The sequence below is a fragment of the Polistes dominula genome, unplaced genomic scaffold (genome assembly GCF_049000335.1).
Source record: "Polistes dominula isolate Pdom_NZ unplaced genomic scaffold, Pdom_raw_medaka contig_75, whole genome shotgun sequence".
NCBI lineage: Eukaryota > Metazoa > Arthropoda > Insecta > Hymenoptera > Vespidae > Polistes > Polistes dominula.
Window position 1 is genome coordinate 2,388,242 of NW_028301003.1, and position 21,803 is coordinate 2,410,044.

At 25.9% G+C, this 21,803-nt stretch overlaps 2 protein-coding genes across 3 annotated transcripts; one reads left to right on the top strand and one right to left on the bottom strand.

Annotated features, from left to right (window-relative positions):
* The first annotated feature begins 44 nt into the window (after positions 1 to 44).
* Positions 45 to 19,398, top strand: chas (chascon). Of its 2 annotated transcripts, none has more exons than XM_089173774.1 (12): positions 45 to 342; positions 6,074 to 6,229; positions 6,444 to 6,480; positions 8,637 to 8,806; positions 9,203 to 9,376; positions 13,969 to 14,184; positions 15,023 to 15,305; positions 15,726 to 16,097; positions 16,399 to 16,625; positions 16,697 to 16,952; positions 17,508 to 17,994; positions 18,419 to 19,398. In XM_089173774.1, the coding sequence occupies exons 2-12, from the start codon at positions 6,161 to 6,163 to the stop codon at positions 18,927 to 18,929; spliced, it is 2,802 nt and encodes a 933-aa protein (XP_089029900.1). In that variant the 5' UTR covers positions 45 to 342; positions 6,074 to 6,160; the 3' UTR covers positions 18,930 to 19,398. The 2 variants fall into 2 exon arrangements, with proteins under 2 accessions (XP_089029900.1, XP_015178100.2); XM_015322614.2 differs by having other exon boundaries at positions 267 to 574.
* Vkor (Vitamin-K epoxide reductase) lies at positions 19,387 to 21,600 on the bottom strand. The gene is made up of 3 exons (XM_015322613.2): positions 20,823 to 21,600; positions 19,906 to 20,003; positions 19,387 to 19,797 (listed from the first exon to the last, which is right to left on the bottom strand). The coding sequence occupies exons 1-3, from the start codon at positions 21,029 to 21,031 to the stop codon at positions 19,571 to 19,573; spliced, it is 534 nt and encodes a 177-aa protein (XP_015178099.2). The 5' UTR covers positions 21,032 to 21,600; the 3' UTR covers positions 19,387 to 19,570.
* Positions 21,601 to 21,803: the final 203 nt, after the last annotated feature.

Consider the following 21,803-nt stretch of genomic DNA (forward strand, 5'->3'; position numbering starts at 1 on the left):
ATACAGACAGACAGACAGACAGACGGACAGACAGACAGATAGACGGATAAATACGTGAGAAGTAAATAAAGTATCGACCCACTGACCGATTTCATTCGAAAAACCCTTCAGGGCTTAAATTCAACAGGTTGTTGTACGACTTTGTAATTCGCGATTGGTATACACGCGCATGCGCAATTCTATTCGATGATATTGATGGTGATTGGTTGAGAATTAAATCGGCAATGAGGTTCGTGTGTATTCGCGTATCTTCGAGACTCGTCGTATTCGACTCACGCGGGTTCTGTGGATTCGTCAGAATGTACGCGGTATTTGCGGACTGTACCGCAACCGCTCCGCAAGGTATACGCAATTAAAATAAGCGGCAATTTATTTATTTCAAATAATTTTCAACGCTATTCGTTGTGTGTGTGTGCCATTTTTATTTATTATAATAATTTTTTTTAGTTTAATAATAATATTATAAAAATTAATAACATTTTTTTCAACAATTGTGTTGGTTTACGTGTAAACATTGTTTGAATTATTTTATTTGTTTTTTTTTTTTTCAACCAATCAACGATCAAAGCAACAGGTGAGTCTGGAAAATTGATCTTTGGTTGTTTTTTTTTTTAGTTTATTGTATTCGTTACGAAATTTTGGAAAAATTAAAGGAAAAAACATGGAGGATTAGTTGGTTTTGAGTGATGTAAAATTTTGCAAGTAATATTTGAGAAAATTTATCTATCATTTACCTGGGCTTAACTTTTCCTGCCAAACGATAGGATATTGTCGGTTGGTTACATAATCTGAAACTGTGTAGTACGGAGAAACGATGGGAATCTTCTCATTGAATTCAATGCAAAATACTGACACGTTCGTTTTCTAAGTGACGACACGTTTTATTTCAAATTATCACGTATCACGATCAATTTTATTCCAGAATTAAATTACTACTGTCATTTATAGTTCGTGGTAAATGTGTGTGTGTGTGTGTGTATTAGAAATAATATAAATTAATAATAATATAATAAATTATATTTTTAATTTTATTTATATTATTTCAATTATATAAATAATTATATAATAAATTATATTTAATCTTATTTATATTATTTCAGCTATAAAAATTATAATATTATTAATTATATATTTAATTTTATTTATATTATTTAAATTATACAAATAATAATATTATAAATAATCCAATAATTTTTACAATTTAAAAAATAATTTAACACAAATTAATTATTTTCTAAAAAAAAAATATATATATATATATATAAATTTACAAATAAAATTACAAATGTGACATATTAACAAAAAACAAAATAACCACACAAAAAATGTAATAAATAAATTGCGTCAATTTTATTTTAATAAAAAAAATTAAATTAATCTTTGTTTAACACATTAATTATTCTCTAAAATAATTATATATAATTATTAAAAATATTACATATAAATAAATTTAAAAATAAAATTACAAATCTGTGTCAATTTTGTTTTAATAAAAAATTAAATTTATTCATTTGTTAATTTGTAATTTATTATTTTATATTAAATTGTTATTTTTATGTGAATGATTAAATGAATTTGTGAGAAGAAAATTAAAAAAAAAAAAAAAAATTTTTATGAGTAAGTTAGATCAATTGAATTATTTCAAGTATTTAATATTAATTGCAAATGTGGCAACGTCCTTGATGGGGTCACGTGTTCTGTGTCGCACCCATATCACCCACGACAACAGTCATCCCATCCGAATGTCCCACCTGCGTGCTCCGCTTACAAATAAATCTCGTTGGTCATCTTTATCCGCGCATTCAAATCACTGGACCTTTCCTATGCCATCACGGTGATTTCAATTCCATCATAAAACAATCAACGATCAATAATTGTCTTCGAATTAATTACCAAACAAAAATACAAAGAAGACAAAGAAGATAAAGAAAATAATTATTAAATTAATAAATAATAAACAATTAAATAATAATCATAATAATAATAATATATTATTTATTGGAGTTGTCACCATTTTTTTTCTTTAATTATTTTCATTAAAATTAAAATTAAAATTGGAATTAAAATTGATATAAACTCGAACAATATTTATGACAATAAATGGAATTATAATTATTGAATTATTTTATTAATAATTAATTTGATTAATTGTTATATATATATATATATCATATTAAAATTAATTTTAGTTTTATTTTTAATTTGTAATTAAAAATTTTAATTTTTAATATAAAAAATTCATTTAAAATTAAAATTTTAATATAAGAAATTAAATCTATTGCAATATTTTTATAAATAACAATTTCATATACATATTTTAATTATTTTCATTTCTATTATTATTTTATAACAACAAATATGAATTATAATTATGAATTATTTTATTAATATTTAATTCAATCATTTGTTATATCGTCTATTGCAATAATTTGTTAAATAACAATTTTATGTATATTTCAATTAATTTCTTTTCTTTTGTTTTTACTTTATAACAATGATTTGAATTATAATTATGAATTATTTTATTAATAATTTATTCAATTTATTGTTATATAATTTATTGCAATATTGGGATCTCTTGCAGGGGCGTGGCGTAGTAATTCGACCTATCTATTCTCATTTTGAATTTAGCCACCAGATAGCGTATTCAAGTGCTAGAGATCCCACGTGACGTAGCAATTCGACCTATCTATTCTCATTTTAAATTTAGCCACCAGATAGCGTATTCAAGTGCTAGAGATCCCACATGGTGTAGTAATTCGACCTATCTACTGTAATTTTGAATTTAGCCACCAGATAGCGTATTCAAGTGCCAGAGATCCCAATATATTTTTAAATAACAATATTATATTTCTTTTGTTTTCTTTTGTTTTTACTTCACATTTTTATTCAATGGAGGGGGAAGATGAGGGAGTAATAAAACACAGATGTGTGTAGGTACGTAAATGAAAGACAAGTTAAAGATAGTAAGCGCATCAATTACGTCAAGTTGAGTAATCCAACACTACTACTACTATTACTACTACTACTACTAATACTAATACTACTACTACACTACTACTACTACTATTACGAAGCACGCCCTCGTAAAAGTTATTTAGTTTGATTCGCATGACGCATTTTCTGACGTCACTTGCATATCCTAACCATAACAAGGTATAAAACTGACACACAAACACACATACACACACAAAACATACACAAACAAAACACACAAGACACACACACATACACACACACATAAATATACACAATTTTAACGTGATTATTATTAAACTAAATTGAATTACTATAAGCATTGTGTAGGCGTGACATTTAATAAAAATATAAAGAAAAATAATCATAAATAAATTATAATAATTTAATAAATTGTAATAATTTAATTGTAATATTATAATTATATTCATTTAATAGCATGATTCATTTATTTAAACGATACGATTTAACGCTTCTCTTTTTTTTTTTTTTCAAAGAAAGAAAATATAAAAAATATAAAATGACAGTACAATTAATAAAAAAAAGAAAAAAAGAAGAAAAAAAAAACAATAAAAAATATGCGAACACTTACGTACCTGTCCCTGGCACGACAGGGAGAGCAGCACGTGCGTAATTTAAACCGCAAGGACGTTAGTATACATTGGCGTAGAAGTCATTTATTTATTTATCATTTAATTATCTGAATTATCTAACCTGATGATCTATTTAAGATATACACGCGATACTTTTTTTCCTTGAAAAGGAACAAAATTTAATTAATATAATTAATAATATACTTGAGAATAATTGATTAAGATTATTATCTTAATTATTTAAGTATGTATTTGAAATTAGTATAATAAATACTTGAATTTTTCTCGTTTAACTATATTGTAATTAATTTAAAAAAATAAATATCATCGTAAAGAAATATGTTGCGGCCATATTGTATTCGTTTAAATGTGAAGATATTTCTCAAATAATTATTAAAATTGATTAGAAATAATTCAATATAACAAATGAGTATAAAATAATAAATAGAATAAGAATAATAAAATTATTTAAATTATTTTTTGTTTAATTATATTGTAATTAAATTCACAAGAATATATTAACAGAAAGAAATATTTGGCGTCCATATTGTATTCGTTTAAATGTGAAGATATTTCTCAAATAATTAATAAAATTGATTAGAAATAATTTGATATATAACAAATGAGTATAAAATAATAAATAGAACAAATAAACTATTTTTTGTTTAATTATATTGTAATTAATTTAAAAAAGAATATCATCGTAAAGAAATATGTGGCGACCATATTGTATTCGTTTAAATGTAAAGATATTTCTCAAATAATTACTAAAATTATAATATATAAATCAATAAAATATATAAAAAATATTAAATAAAATAAAATAAAATAAAATAATAAATAAATATAATAATGTAAAATACTATATTAATAAAATAATACTACAAATAAATCCTAATTAATGAAATGCAATATAATAAAATAAAATATAATAAAATAAGTTAAAATAAAATTAAAAAATAAATAAATATAATAATGTAAAATACAATATTAATAAAACTAATACCATAAATAAATATCAATTACAAAAAAACAAAATAAAATAAAATAATAAATATATGTAATAATCCCAAACAAAACAAAACAAAACAAAACAAAACAAAACAAAACAAAACAAAGCAACATAAAATAAAATAAAATAAAATAACAATAATAGAGAAAATAAACCCTAGAAATATTAAACAATGATTAATTGATCTTACGAGATAAATTTGATGATGAGAAAAAATATGTGAATGTATTAGAATGCATTAGAATGCATTAGAATGCATTAGATGATTCGTTCCAAGTGATCGGCGCCAATGTGATCGAAGGATTCGAGCAGTCGATCGTGGCATACGCATGTCTTTAAACCATCTCGATATCGTATAGCAATCCCATACAATCCCATATCGAGGTGGCCAAGACCACAGGCCCGCGTATCGCCCGCGTACCGTCCGCGTACCGTTTGCGGCCTTCGACTTCCATATACAGTCTCTTCCGATGAATTATTATACCTCCTGTCAACGTTATTCTTGATGAATCTTCTATCTATTCTATTCTATGAACTATGAACATTTTTAATCAATTTATTTTTACTTAATTAATAACATATAAAATTGTTTATTAGCAATTTTTACACTCCTCACAGTTTGATTTTATATTTTTATTATTTTTCAATTCAATTGTCAATTACACACATCAATACATACATGTATGTGTGTCTGTGTATGTGTGTGATATATGAAAATTTTAACAATGTATTTATATTTAATTAATAATAAATAAAATTATATATCAATTTTTGTATTGGGATCTCTGGCAGGGGCGTGGCGTAGCAATTCGACCTATCTACTTTAATTTTGAATTTAGCCACCAGATAGCGTATTCAAGTGCTAGAGATCTCACGTGACGTAGCAATTTGACCTATCTACTCTAATTTTGATTTTAGCCACCAGATAGCGTATTCAAGTGCTACAGATCCCAATACCCTACGTTTGGTTTTATATTTTTATTATTTTTTTTTTTTTTGTTAACTAATTTGTAAAATTTTAGTTAAATTAATATATATAGATATATATAATAAAATAAAATAAAATTAAAATATAAATTATAAATATATATATATATATATATAATTATACTATTTATTATATTACATTAAATTAAATAAATTTTATATTTTATCATAATAAAATAAATAATATTAAGTTAATTATATTCTAAATATATAAAATATATAACAACATTTTTAGAATTTATTACAAAATAAATAATAAATTTATATTATTATTAATTATCATATTTTTTGTTATCTTCTTCTTCTTCTTCTTATTTTTCTTTTGTTGTTGTTTTCATATCAATTACTATTAGATCATTAAATATGAAATGTCTGATTTCAAGATGAAAATAATCCAAGTAATCAGATATTTCATAGTTAATAACCTAATATTAATAATTATCTGACAACACTTTTGACAAAATTCAATTGAAATTAATTTACAATTATACAATTTTATTTACAGATAACTTGAAAATTATTAAATTTCCATTAATAATATTAAAGTGGAATATAAAAAAGAAATTAGGCCAAGTTTAGAGATGATTTTGTGATGGAGGTCATTTCAACACGTAGATACGAAGTTCGACCACCACCTACGACAAATCATCATGGAATTCTCGTAAGTATTTTACATATATATATATATATATACATATATAAATACATATGTGTAAAGTATCAACAAGTGAGATAGTCAAACGAGATTATACAAATATAAAAAAAAATAAAAAATAAAAAAGATTCATTTATTCTTGATACTTCGTAACCAGTTATCCACATTTAAACATAACTTTCCATCTTTTATTTTATTTTAATATTTTGTTTTTCTTTAGGTTGACCCTGAGAATTCCGTGGCATTGGTCAAAGAAGGTAAACACTTTGCATTACTATATTTTATATAATATTATAAACGTTTGTTAATTTATGCATGATAGTTTCATTGATTTATCTTTTTGTTTCTTTTTTTTTTTTTTTGAAGAACTTGATACAAAAAAAAATTTTAAATTTAAAATTGATCAATCTACCAATCACATACACTAATACGTTTTAAGGGGTCTAATTAGGTTAAGAGGATTAACAGATATTCAATATTATTAGCTTAAATGAAATTTAATATAATTATGTCACGAATGATATTAAATATTTCATTAATTAATAATCAGTATTAATATAAAAATTTAATTTATAAATATATAATATTATAATAAATATTACGATATAATTTATAAAATAAAATTATAAAAAATAAAAATAATATTTTATAAATTTAAATTTAGAAATCTTGAATATTTAAATTAACATATAATAATAAATTATATATTAAAATTAATTATAATATTTTATGTTAACACGTTCACGCCGGCGCGTACCACCGGTGGCCCGCGCTTGACTGTCCCATCGGGCGGCGTGTACCACCGGTGGCTCGCGCTTGACTGTCCCATCGGGCGGCGTGTACCACCGGTGGCTCGCGCTAAACGGTCCCATCGGGCGGCGCGTACCACCGGTGGTCCACCTTGGTCCAGGTTTGAACAAGCAAAAATCACGCGCCGCCAGATGAAGCGCATCTTAGATTCGAGTGCCGCCCCAAAATGCAGACACTGAAAATCGGCGCCGGCGTCAACATGTTAATATATAAATATAATATTATATAATAATTTTTCTATTATAATATATTTATTACTAGCTGTGCCCCGCCACGCATTGCTGTGGCTCACAATCAGTCCGATACACACGTCTTTAATTCGAAAATTTCAAACTTTTTTTGAATAAGCTGTAACAATCTGGACCGTTTTGATAAAAATTTTTATTAAAAAGTTATTACAATGTCTAACGTCATTACATGTACAAAAATGAATGTACTCCTTTAGAACAAAGTTTTGCTTGATTAAATTTTATATATCGTAATCTCTTACTTTCGATTTTTGCGCCATCTATTGGATACTTACTAAATCCAGTCAACGAATTACCTTATACCGCCATCTGTTAGAATCTTATCGAACTAACAGAGATAATCATGACTCTTTGTTAATAAACAAATAATTTGCAATAAAATAATATTGCGATTATAAATTGAGATATAAACTATCCTATCTTTCAAGTTGAATGAAACTGCATACAGTGTGCAAAATTTTATTACAATCGGTTTAGTAGTTTAGGAGTCCATTGCGGACAAACAACTTGACACATAATTTATATATATTAAGAAGATATATTCTAAATTATATATAATATATGTATAATATTATATTAATATATTAGTATTAATTATTATTAATTTATTTTAATTTATTTATATAATATAATATTTATATTTATTATATTATTTCAATAAAAATATATAATAATTATAATATAATATTTATAATTATTTTTATTTATTAATAAACTTATTAATATTGTTATAAATATAATAAAACTATATAATAAATATAACTTATATATTAAATTGATATGAATACACATGAGATCAGATATTTAACATATTACATTTTACATATTAAAAATTTCATTAAAATTTACTTTTCATGTAACTAACATATTCTTGTTACATACTCTACATTAAAAATTTATCATAGAAAATGTATTAAATATAAATAAAATATTTTAAATATATCCATGACATCATATAATAAACATTTGTAGAAATGTCAAATGTAAACATTCCTATATAACATATAAAACAAAAATGTTTGTACTCTTAGTTTCATAGAAAAAGATGATGATGATGATCATGATGATGATGAAAGAAAATATTACCAGTAGTAAACTTCCGATCATTATCGGTTTTCTTCTTGTTCAGTCAAGTCTGAAGTTATCCCCGTTATAAACACTATACTTAAATGTTACTACAAAACGTTTATTCACTTTTTATTTTTTTTTTTATTTGTTTTCATCTTGTAGAACATCTGGTTCATTCGTAGTACAGGAAATGAACTTTTGAAAGACACAATGAAAATGTTATATTTCAAGCTTATATATATATATAGATGTATAGTATGATTAGTTTTGATTATTATTGTTAACAGAAGAATGGGAGACACGTAAAAAGAAAGAAATTACAACTACCAGACAAATAGAGACGAGAGTTAAAAGACAAGTTGTATTGGAAGATGGTGAAGTTGTCGTTGATACTGGACCATTTGTTACCACCAATACTACTGAAGATGTTGAACAACAGGAACACACTACTGAAGAGGTAAAAAGAACATAATTTAACACAAGTTTTATTGTTTGACTCCTTCCTGAAAAAAAAAATAAAAAAAAACAACAAAAAAGAAAACCAAAGAAAAATGACGAAGAAACTTTTTCCCCAAATCCCCCACCAATAAAAAAAAAACAAGAAAATAGTGGTGGGATCGAATTTGATTATTTTTATTTTTGACTATTGTAAAAACCAAGAATAACACGTGACCTTGTGAAGCATATAAAAAGATAAAAATAATTTCACGATAATAAATCGCTGTGAATTTGAATGACGTCGTTTGAATGCAAATGGAGGATTAACTGTTCGGTTTGTTTGAGAAATAAAATAGAAAAAAATGAACGAAAGAAAAAATTGTTAAAATAAAGAAATTTGTATGATATATTTTAGAGAAGAACGACTGGTGATCAACCACAAGAAGTCGAATGGCCGGTAGCTGGAAAAGAAACAACTGACGGTATAGTTCAAAAGGAACTTAACGAAACTATTGTCAAAAGTCGGGAGGAAATTGAGGAAAGACTTGAAACTGAGGATCGTCAACAACTTGGAGATATCTCCGACGAGGTATAATATAAATTCTAATACACCTACAATTGCAATTTTATCTGATTTTACTTTTAAAGTGTTGTAGGAATATGAAAAATCAGCTTATTCTCGTAATTTTCTTCATAATTTAATGTAATGGGGTTATACAATTGCAATTGACACATCTATAATTGAGAATGTGTGTAAATCATCTTTTTCTGTAAAGAGTTACAATAATATTGAGACAAGGAAAACTAGCAATTGTCGTATTTGTTAATAGTTTAATATAATGGAGATTCACAATTGCAATTGATACGCTCATATTCTTAATTTTAGCTTTTTCTGTACAGAATTACAATAATATTGATAGAATGAAAACCTGCAATTGTCGTATTTGTTCTTAGTTTGATATAAAAGGTTTCACTATTGCAATTGATACACTTATATTCTAAATTTTATCTTTTTTGTACAAAATTACAGTAATATTGATAGAATGAAAACCTGCAATTGTATTTGTTCTTAGTTTGATGTAAAAGGTTTCATAATTGCAATTGACACACTCATATTTCCAATTTCACATGTTTTTTTAAAGAATTGCAGTAATATTGATACAAGGAAAACTAGCAATGGTTATATTTGTTCATAGCTTGCTGTAAACGGTTTCACAATTGTAATTATACACCTGTATTTTTAATTTCACTTATTTTCATAAATAGCTGTAGTAATATTGATACAACACAAATCAGCAGTTCTCATATTAGTTCATAGTTTACTATAAAAGGGTTTCACAATTGCAATTAACACAATCATATTTTTAATTCCACCTGTTTTCTTAAAGAATTGTAGTAATATGAAAACCAGCAATTGTCATATTAGTTCATAGTTAACTGTAAAAGGATTTCACAATTGCAATTAATACACCCATATTTTCAATTCCATCTATGTTCATAAAAACGTGCAGTTATAGTGATAAAACCCAAACCAACAATTTTCATATTTGTTCATAGTTTGCTGTAAAAAGCTTTTTAAATTGCAATTGACACACCCACATTCCCAATTCCACCTATTTTAATAAATATTTTTAGTAATATTGAGAAAACCCAAACCAACAATTCTCATATTTGTTCTTAGTGTGTTGTAAAAGGTTTCACAATTGCAATTAACACACCCACATTCCCAATTCCACCTATTTTAATAAATATTTTTAGTAATATTGAGAAAACCCAAACCAATAATTCTCATATTTGTTCTTAGTGTGTTGTAAAAGGTTTCACAATTGCAATTGACACACCCACATTTCTAATTCCACTTGTTTTCTTTAAAACTTTTAATAATATTGATAAAACCCAAACCAACAATTCTCACATTTCTTCATAGTTTCCTATAAAAAGCTTTTTCAATTGCAATTGACACATTTATCAAACTGATACAATAAAAACAATTGTTATATTTGATAAAACTTCATTTTTAAGATCAGGAGAGAATTTTGAAAGTTGCATTTAACACCTCGACATTTTGCATTTCACTCATCCTCCTATTAACCAATAATAATAACAGTAATTCTCATATTTCTTCGGATATTGTTTAAAGGGCTAAGTAAAGGTCGAGGAATTGTATTTTTTTTTCGAATAAATTCATTCTTTGCTTGCTTTCACAACATCTTCCTCATGAATACCTTCGTAACGATTCCCCCTTTTTCTCTTTCATTGCTCACGATTGGTAATGCAATAGAAAATGGTACACACTTTCCAATAATACTGAAAGTATTATACCTATGAATGATTATCAAATGAAACAACAATAGAACAATAATAATCAAACAATCAAATTATTTTCATTGCAACACCATTAATTCTCATTATTGAACTTTAATTATTAAAATGAAACATTTTTGAAAGAGAAACATGACAAATCTTAATTGTTTATTAACATGATTGATAAAACTAATCTTAAACAATATTATTGAACTAAGTGTAAATTACTTGGAAATATATCAAATATGAAGTTTGATTTATTATTTATGATAAGAATTTAATTAATTGAATAATATCTGCAATTATACTAATTAATAATGCAATTAATACGGTTTGATGTGTTAACACGAAAGCAACAGGTGTGTTGATTAGATAGAAAGATAGGAAATGCAGGTAATATTGTTGGTGTTGGGATTATGAAATATATGATTATTATTAATAATAATAATTTTGGTTGTGTAATTTGTAATAGTTAGGTGATTATTATTAATAAGTATTCTGTGATATTATTTGCAATAGTGTAGAAATATTATTTTAAATGATAGTAGATCACAATTTATGGTATTATTATTAATAATAATAAATAATATTGAAAGTATAATTCTTTATAGTTTTATTTATTATTGTGTTAGTTGTATAATGTATATAACTTACTAGTTATATTACTAAAAATTATAGTGATATTATTTTAAATAATAGTCAACCACAAATAATTATATTATTTAATAACAATTATTATATAATATATAATATATTATTAAATAATAATAATAATAATTATTATTATTATTAATATAATAATTTTGATAGTGTGTATAATTTTTATCAATTATTTTATTATTACTAAAAACTATAGTAATATTAATTAACACAATAGTAAACGACAATGATAAATAACATTATTATTAATAATAATTTTGATAATATATTTGATGATAACAATAGCATTGTTATTTATAATTATTATGATGATAATATCGATGGTAAGTTAATGGTAGTGGTTGTTAGTGATATTTGTGGTAATGTTAGTGGTGTAAGAAGAGAGGGTAAAGAAAAAAAAAACACTATTTCTATCTCTCTCTCTATCTCTCTTTCTATCTTTCTCTTTCTATCTGATGGTATAGAAGTATGTAAGTAAGTAGAAGTCGATGATCTCTCTCTCGATTTTGTTCTCCCTTCACCCAATAAGAAACTAAGGAAAGAGTACGAACGAGATGCCACGACCGCAGTCGCAGCAGCTGTTTCGTCGCGGTTCGTTCGTCTGTCATAAATGGGTTCTCCATCTAAACAGATATTTTCTTCTTCTTCTTCTTCTTCATCTTCTTTCTCTTATTCATCTTTTTATTCATCTATATCTTATTTGTCTCATTTTTATTCTTATTTATTTCTTTTTCATATTTATATTCTTTTCAATCGAGTTATATAACTTCCATTTTGTTTGTTTCTACAAAAATTGTTGATTTTCATTTCGAATTTATTTATTTCTTTTTTTTTTTTTGACATTATGCAAAAATGTGATCACTTTCTGTTTCTATCTTTTTATCTGTATTTTTATCTTTATCTATCCATTTCATTCTCACTTACTTTCACATACTACAACTATGAAGAAGGATTGATAAACGCATCGTCATCGTTTTAACGTCGTTGAGAAGGTTCGCAGTAGTTCGTCAAGGTCAACTTACGTGCGAAGGTCGGGAATCGTTACTATTGCGACACATACACTCTCACTCACTCTCTCTCTCTCTCTCTCTTTCTCTTTCACACGTTATATATATATATATACATTAATAATTTACGTTACATTTATTCGTATTATTTTTGAATTTATTCGGTGATTTCAACGAGTGGTTTGTCGTCACTTTTGAGATCCCTTGGTTATTGAAATCATCGAATGTTAATCGTTTTAATTCTTAAACTGTGTTTGTTACAAAATTCTCACGTTATATATATATTAATAATTTACATTACATCTATTCTCGTATTATATTTGAATTTATTTGGTGATTTCAACGAGTGGTTTGTCACTTTTTATATCCGTCGACCATTGAAACACAGAGTTTAATTTTATTTAATTCTTAAATTGTTCGTCATAAAATTCTCATGTTATATATATATATATATATTTATAAATAATTTCCATTTTGTATATTTTAGAAATTATTTCTATCCGTATTTTTTTAGAAATTATTTGGTGATTTCAATGAGTGGTTCGTCGTGTCACTTTTCATATCACTCGGTCATTGAAATCACCGAGTTTAATTTTTTTAATTCATAAACTGTGATCATCATAAGATTCTCACGTTATATATATATATTTATAAATAATTTCCATTTTGTATATTTTAGAAATTATTTCTATCCGTATTTTTTTAGAAATTATTTGGTGATTTCAACGAGTGGTTCGTCGTGTCACTTTTCATATCACTCGGTCATTGAAATCACCGAGTTTAATTATTTTAATTCATAAATTGTGTTCATCATAAAATTCTCATGTTATATATATATATATATATATATATATATATATATATATATATATTTATAAATAATTTTTCTTTTTTCATATTTTTTTCATTAATTTTATTCGTATTATTTTAGAAATTTTCCGGTGATTTCAACGAGTGGTTTGTCGTATCACTTTTCATATTCCCCCGGCATTGAAATCACCAAGTTTAATCGTTTTAATTCATTCTGTTCGTATTTATTTCAACTGTTCGTCATAAAATAGAACAAACAATTAAAAAAGAAAGAAACAACATAGAAAAATATTAAAAAATACAAAATTTCAATTAACTACATTGTATTAACCTATTTTTTTGTTTGTTTTGTAATCGGATGTGAATTTTTTTGTCTTTCTTTTTTTTTGGAAACAACCAGGCTTACCAAAAAGCTGTTCAAAATAATCGTGGCGATCTTAGAATAGCATTGGCCGAATCTACAAAACAAATTGCACCACAAACAGGACCAAGGATATTGCAGCATACCACCAGGTCGAACAAGGTTATCGACACTGAGAAGACCCTAGAAAAACAGGAACTCAAATCCGATGGTCTAATTATTACGGAGAAAAAGAAAACTGTCGAGCACGAGGAGGTAAATTACAAAACAACAACAAAATTATACTAATCCCCATATTTACCCCCTTACCTACCCCTGTTCCTCCACTAAAAAGAAAAAAGAAAGTAATATAAAAGAAATATATAATAGAAATCGCGTTTCAATAAGTAAGTAAAATCCTGACGACCGTTCTACCGTGAAATTGGTACCACTTATATTTTTTTTTTTATTATTTAGTTTTGCTTTGTTTTTTTTGTATTTATTGTATTTTTATAATATACAGGTGTAACCCTTTATTTACATAATAAAAAAGTTCTTAGAAAATGTCCTGTATTTTATATGAGACATAGATTATTATTATTTTTATTATTATTATTATTTTATTATTATTATTTTATTATTATTATTTTGTTATTATTTTTCTTTCAAAATCATAACTTAGCTAATTTTATTTTATTTTATTTTATCATATTATTATTTTATTATTATATTAATATTATTTTTATTATATTTATATTAGTATATATTATTATTATTATTAATAATAATATTATTATTATATTATTCCTTAGCGTCAGACATTATTTGAAAATAATTTAATTTAAAAAATATGCAATTTTAAAAGACAGAAATTATAAATTATGTTATCCAGTATTGTAAAACATTGCAATTTTATAAAAAAGAAAAAACAATTTGTCCCAATTTTTATTTAATTGTTAATTAAATTAACCTAACTTAACCTAACTTAATAGAAGGGTTCCTTCTCACCCCCACTCCTTGCAATTTATGATTCACTTTATAGGACGCCATATTGTCACAAGATGTATTTTTAATTTTTAATTTGTTTGTTTGTTTTTCCTTTTTTTTGTATTAGATCAACGACGACGAAGTACCGGACGAGAACGGTGACGTCAACGACAACGACGAGGACGAAGTTTTAGAAATCAAAAAAGAAGGTTCACATAGGTTTATCAAAAAACGTGAAGAAGACGTTGTCGATTACGTATCGGGTGGTGAAAAAATTGCACGTGAAATGCGTTACGTCGCTGAGACGACGGAAGGTGAACGAATCGGGGATTGGTCGTCGTCTTCACCCCCACCCCAACCATCTAACCAATCAAACAATATGAGAACTACTAGGATTCATAAACATGCTGGTAAATTATTTCGTATTTAATATATTTTAATATATATTGTTGTATAAATGTTAAATTAACATTTTATGGTATTTGTTAACTAAAACATGACGTTTATTAATTAAAACAATTTCAATAAAAATACATTTTCTTTTTGTTATTACTTTAATTATATTATGCAAACTATAAAACACTCTAGTTATTTTTTTTTTTTTAATAATTATAACCTTAGCATTATTTATTAATTATTGCAATAACATAATATTAAAAATTGTAAACCATAGAGTAATTTAAAAATTTGTACAACACAATATGTACACAAATTTAAATTATATTTTATTTGATTACCCTATATACGATAAATTAAAACACCAACAACAAAACCAACAAAAAAACCAACAACAACAATATTAAACAATTTATTTATTAATATAATTCCAGGTTTTCCAACGGATTGTACTCCAACTGCAAGAAAAGATGCATTAACAAAGAAACCATTGGATTTGGAAGAGGAAGATGAGGCAAGGAAATTCGAGACATCGAAATGGTTAGAAAGTCACTTTGGTAGCGAGTCTCGTTCATCGCACGGTTCCATAGACGCTGATGATGGTCCTTTCATACCTAACACTAATACAAGTTACATACACGTAACTATGAAATCCTGCAATCCAAGAGAAAGGGATTATCAGAACGTAAATTCTCCTAATCGTCATCAACAACATTCAGCTACTAACATTGTTCGTGATTCAAATTCACCATCTGGTGGTTATTTTCATGGTATCAGTGAATGGTCCGAAAGATACCAAGGCAAAGGTACACCTAATTAATCAAATATCAATTGAATCCTTTTTTTTATAGTTAAACATCCCGTTACGAGTATTTTCAATCTATTTAGTTAGATGACGGATATATACGGCGATAGTATAAGCAACAATTGAATCATTTTTTTTACTTAAACATCTTTTTACGAGTATTTTGAATGTATTTAGTTAGATGACGGTTATATACGGCGTTAATATAAGCAAATTATTAAACAGATGCCGGATATGTCCGGCACCTGTATGAAAACGAGTTAAAAGAACAGATTATTCAAATGATTCATTTGATAATTTAGAAAAGGAAGATAACAATCATCGAAGAACGGGTTCACCTTCATCTCAACATTTGGAAACAACTCGAATTAATGGTCATTCTCGTGAACATTCGAAAAATCAATTCGAGTCAAGTTACTCGCGTACTTACGAGTCGGTTAAAAGACGGGAACAACATCAGGAAAGTTGTCATGATGATAAACAACGTGCTACACCGTCACCCCCAGCACGTAGGAAACCCAAAGAACAGGTTTGATCAAAATAAAATTTAATCAATGGTATCATTTCATTCAAATGAATTCTAATTGTTTACAATTACAGTTACATTCGAGAATAGTTAAGAAAACGATAACGAATGAGTCACCAACGATTAGAACATCCAGTCCAGTTCAAGTTGTTCAAAGAACATGGGAAAGTAGAACGAGGGATGTTCAAGAACAAACTGTTGAACGTGATACTCGTAAAAAACAAATCGTCCCAAGGTCCCGTTCGGCATCACCGAAACAAGTTAGGATCGTTCGGGAGGATAAGAAAATGAACGATAATTCAATAAATCCATCACCAAGATCATCTAAAAGTAATTGCAATATTTATATTTTTTAATATATTTAAAAATTCAGTGTCACATTTTGTTTGTTTCCCAATGAACTTCGAAATTACTGACAACCGATTTTAATGAAATTTTTTATTTCATTTTTTTTAATTTAAGGATTTATCATTTAGTGGTTACGTAGGTCTTTAGGTACTGTAAATTTTCAATAGATGGCGCTGTATTACAATTCAATTATTTAGCTATATTCACGTCCTACATTTTTTTAGGATTTATATACGACATAACCTTATTATTTCTATTTTTTCGATTATTATTATTTTATTTATTTCATTTTAATTGTGGTGTTATTTCGCTTGTTGTTATAATTTACTAAAAATAGTTTAGAATTATATTAAATCAACATTTATTATTTAAAGGTTATCTAACTCTTTAGGTAGTGTAATTTTTCAATAGATGGCGCTGTAGTACAACTCAATTATCTTAATTTACATACGACATAACCTTACTTTTTTTATTTCATATATAACAAATGAATGATTGAATTACAGTTCTAACAATTTGTTATTATTTATACAACAGGTACCAGCAATCAATCGAAATACAAGATAGGTGAATCATTCCGTAAACTCGTTGGCAAATTACGTTCAGCCAGTACAGAAAGAAAAAACAAAAAATTAAACAATTCCGTATCCCAATTAACCCAAACTGACAATGATGGATCAACTTACATGCAATACAACGTAATCGATAAAAATATTCCATTGTTCAACGATCGTGAGATTGAAAATCGTATACCTGAGAGACCACCAAGGTCACCTAGAAATAGTACAACAGTGGTGACCAAAGTAACATCGAATAAACCAACTCGTCCGAACAATCGTGATGATCAAATTCAAAAAAATGATACAACTGCAACAATACCACCTGTTCAAAGGTATTACCTAGGTGAGGATCCATTCGGTGGTAGCATTTATGGTCGTGAAAGAGGTTACAAAGATGCCAAACGTCCAACTCGAACTCGTATTCTGACCAAAACAGGAACACCCATCGATAATACTGAATACAGGTAAATTCTATTTTAAATAAATCATCATGGGTTATCTTATATGCAACAACTACAACAACAACAACAGCAACAACAGCAAGAACAACAACAACCAAATTAAAATACACACAACCAATATGGGGGTGATCAGAATATAACTTATGGAATGACATTAAAAACACAGCAATCGAATGCTTTTGCTTATTTGTATCGTCTAGCTGCGAATTTAGGTGAAGGATGCATGAGGGATTACAAATAAAAAATAAAAAATAAAACAATCTAGCATGTGAATCGTTAAGAGTCAACTTCAAGATTTTGCATTGTCGCTTATTCTTCATTTTTTTCTTTTTTTTTTGGTCAATTAAATCATTGAAAAATCTGATTATCGGATTTGTTTTGTTTACATTTTTTTTTCAATTCAATTGGATCAATTGGACACGTCCAGTGTCGTCACCAACTCACTCGGCAGGTTTAGCAAATCAACAAGTCGTTTGACAAACTCGTATGAGGTGGATGAACAATTCAGGAATGTTCAAACTTTACCAAGGAATATGATGAGGTCAGAGGATAAAACGAATAATCAACATGTTTCATCGTCAAGGTTACAATTTCAAAAGGCTAGTACGAATAATACATCTGGTGGTATGATAACACCTTCAAGACAATATGGCAGTATGATTAATATATCCATTAAAAATGCTGTAACATCTAAATCTCATCAAACACCATCATTATCAACACCACCTGTTAAACCTGAAAGAACGTACAAATCAAATTTAGCACGTAGCAAAAGTTTTAACATAGAAGCTGATCAAAATCGTATTGATAAACATAATTTGAATTTACCGTATAAATCAAGTTTACAATTGAATCGTTTGGACGAGACACCACCGTTAAAAAGTCCTGGAATTCTTGCTAGTATCAGTCGTAGTAACAGGGATTTGTTTAAAGGTTAATAGAAAAGAGTTGAATATAATTGTTAAAATTTTTTTTCATTGTAATTTTTTTTTTAAATACGTTTGTGTGTATTTTTCATTGTTTTATTTCTGTATATTTATTTTTACTCTTTTTTGTTTTAAAGATTTTTCTAACCTAAGATAATATTGTAACTGTAAATGATTTTCTTTTTGTTTTGTTTTGCAAGTTTGTTGTTTCGAGTTTTCTTTTAATGTGAATTTTCTTCTTTTTTTTTTTATTATTATTATTATTTTTTCCCTCGAGCATATTTAATTGCGCAATTATTTTCAAAAATAAAATTTATTCGTTCGAAAATGTATCACGTAGTACAAATAATCTCCATTTAACAAGCCCTCATTTGACATAACCTTCGAAAATCTATGTTTTTTTTTGCGTGTAAACAAATGTTAATAGAATGTTTTAAATAATAGGATTAAAAAAAACGAATTAAAACAATTACAATAAATATATATTTATTAGAATAATATAAACAAAAAAAAGTAATGGCAAATATATCTCTCTATATATACATATATATATATATATGTGTGTGTGTGTATAGTATATCTAAAACAAATGTGATTAAAACTTTCTTTGGTTCAATGATTATTATTACATTTTATCCTCCATTGATTTGAAATTATTGAACTTTTTTCTTTGTTGGTTTTTTGATAACTTCCTCTCCCAATATTCGTAATTTTTTCAAACCAAGTATTAAGATAAAGGCATTGATGATGTAAGTGCTTATGCAAATTACACAAATACTTCGTAATAAATATAAAATGTATGCCAGATAAACCGAACAGATGTTTGATAAAATTCCTAAAAATACAATCGTGATCACGCTAGAATGTTCATTTATCATACCTGAAATTAAAAATATTATATATATATATATATATATATTTTTTGTCAGATTTATAAATGTTAAAAAGAAAAATTGTAATATGTGTTTAAATTACAAAATTTACTTACTCAATCCAGCTATTAAAAGATAAAATCCCAAACCATATAAACTATTTGGAAAATAAAATAGAGAATTATTTGGTATTAATCCTAATCCTTTGCCATATCTGAAATTTTAATTTATAATTATTTAATAAACTAATTGTTTATTTTTTTTTATTTTTAACGTTATGTATTTAGTTAACTAATTATTTATATTATTATTCATTAATATGATAAGGTATTTGAAAAAAATGTTACAAAATTACCGACAGTCGTTAATTATATTGTATTCTTGTAAAAATATTTATAATAATAATAATGAAAATGAAATATAACTAAATGTTTATTATCTTATTTAATAAATTGAGTAAGAAAGAAAAATTAAATCAATAAATAATTATATAATTACCGACAGTCGGTAATGTCACTCCCTTTACAAATTTAATGAAAGGAAAAGTATCAGAGAAGGTAGACTGTCAATAGTCGATAAGGTAACTTTCTACTATAAAAAATATAATGTTTTAAACTAATTGTCTATTAATAATTATTAAATTAGAAAATGAATAAAAAAATAATCGAACAAAAGTATAATTTATCATACGATTATCTAACATTTCGATTCGTTTTATACCACAGTCGATAAAGTCACTTTCTATTGAAAAACAGTATATAACCTTAATAGAACAAAAAATTTAAATGATAATAACAAAGTGTTCTTTTATCTTTATACATGTATATATGTATACATGTATATATGAAATGAACAAAAGAAAAATGATTGTAATGAAACAAAAAAGAACACACACAAAAATTGAATTGAAAAGTATCAAAATTTTGATAGAATCTAACGAAAATTTTGCGTTCTCAAAGTTAATGGAAAAAAAAAACCAAAAAAAAAAAAAAAAAAGAAACTAGATGATAACATTTAATGATAACCGACTTACCCGGACGTCACTACTCTACTGCAACTCATATATTCATTAATATCGCACAATGCTTCATAAGATTGATCACGTTCCTTCGTAGTTTCTACGATGAATGCATAATATGACAAAATTGTGCCAAGTATGCATAAAAAAATCAATCCTGTTGAAAGTTTTCTCAATGATTCTGGCGTAGTAGTAGTAGTAGTAGTAGTTGTAGTAGTAGACATTGTTATTTTTATCAAATAATAATAATAATAATAACCAGCAACATCAACAAACCAACTAAAGGCCAATATTATATATTAATTTTTTAAATATATATTAAACTTTTTTTATTTTTCATACATGCGTACACAAGCACACAAACACACACACATACACACACACGCGTATGCAATTATAAACGAAACTGATTAACCGATAATTATGAAAATATTTGAAAAACGTTCGAAATTAAAGTAAATCAAAGTAACGATCTTTCCTTGAGAACGTCTCACGATGTTATGAGGAGAACACTGAAAATTGTTCATACGACGTTTATAATCACAATAAATGATTCATATGTGTGTATTGAAGAAGAAGAAGAAGAAGACAAAGAAGAAGAAGAAGAAGAAGAAGAAGAAGAAGAAGAAGAAGGGGTTTTATGTTTCGGTATCGATTTACGTCAATTTCAATTAATTTTGCATATGCATTTGATCTAAACAACTTAATTATGCCATTTTTTTTTTAGATTATATTATACGACAAAAAAATCCATTTTAAATTTAAATATTTCATTTGCTAAATATATATACACACACATTCACACATATATATATATATATATATATAGTAGATTAAACTTTTTAATTTTACTTTTACTTTTATGATAATTCACTTGATATTATTAATATTAATATTATTATTATTATTATTGATTTAGGTATATAAGACGTTAAGAAATGATTTTAATATTTATTCATTTTGTACATTATTTATTTCACTTTTTGGATGAGTCTT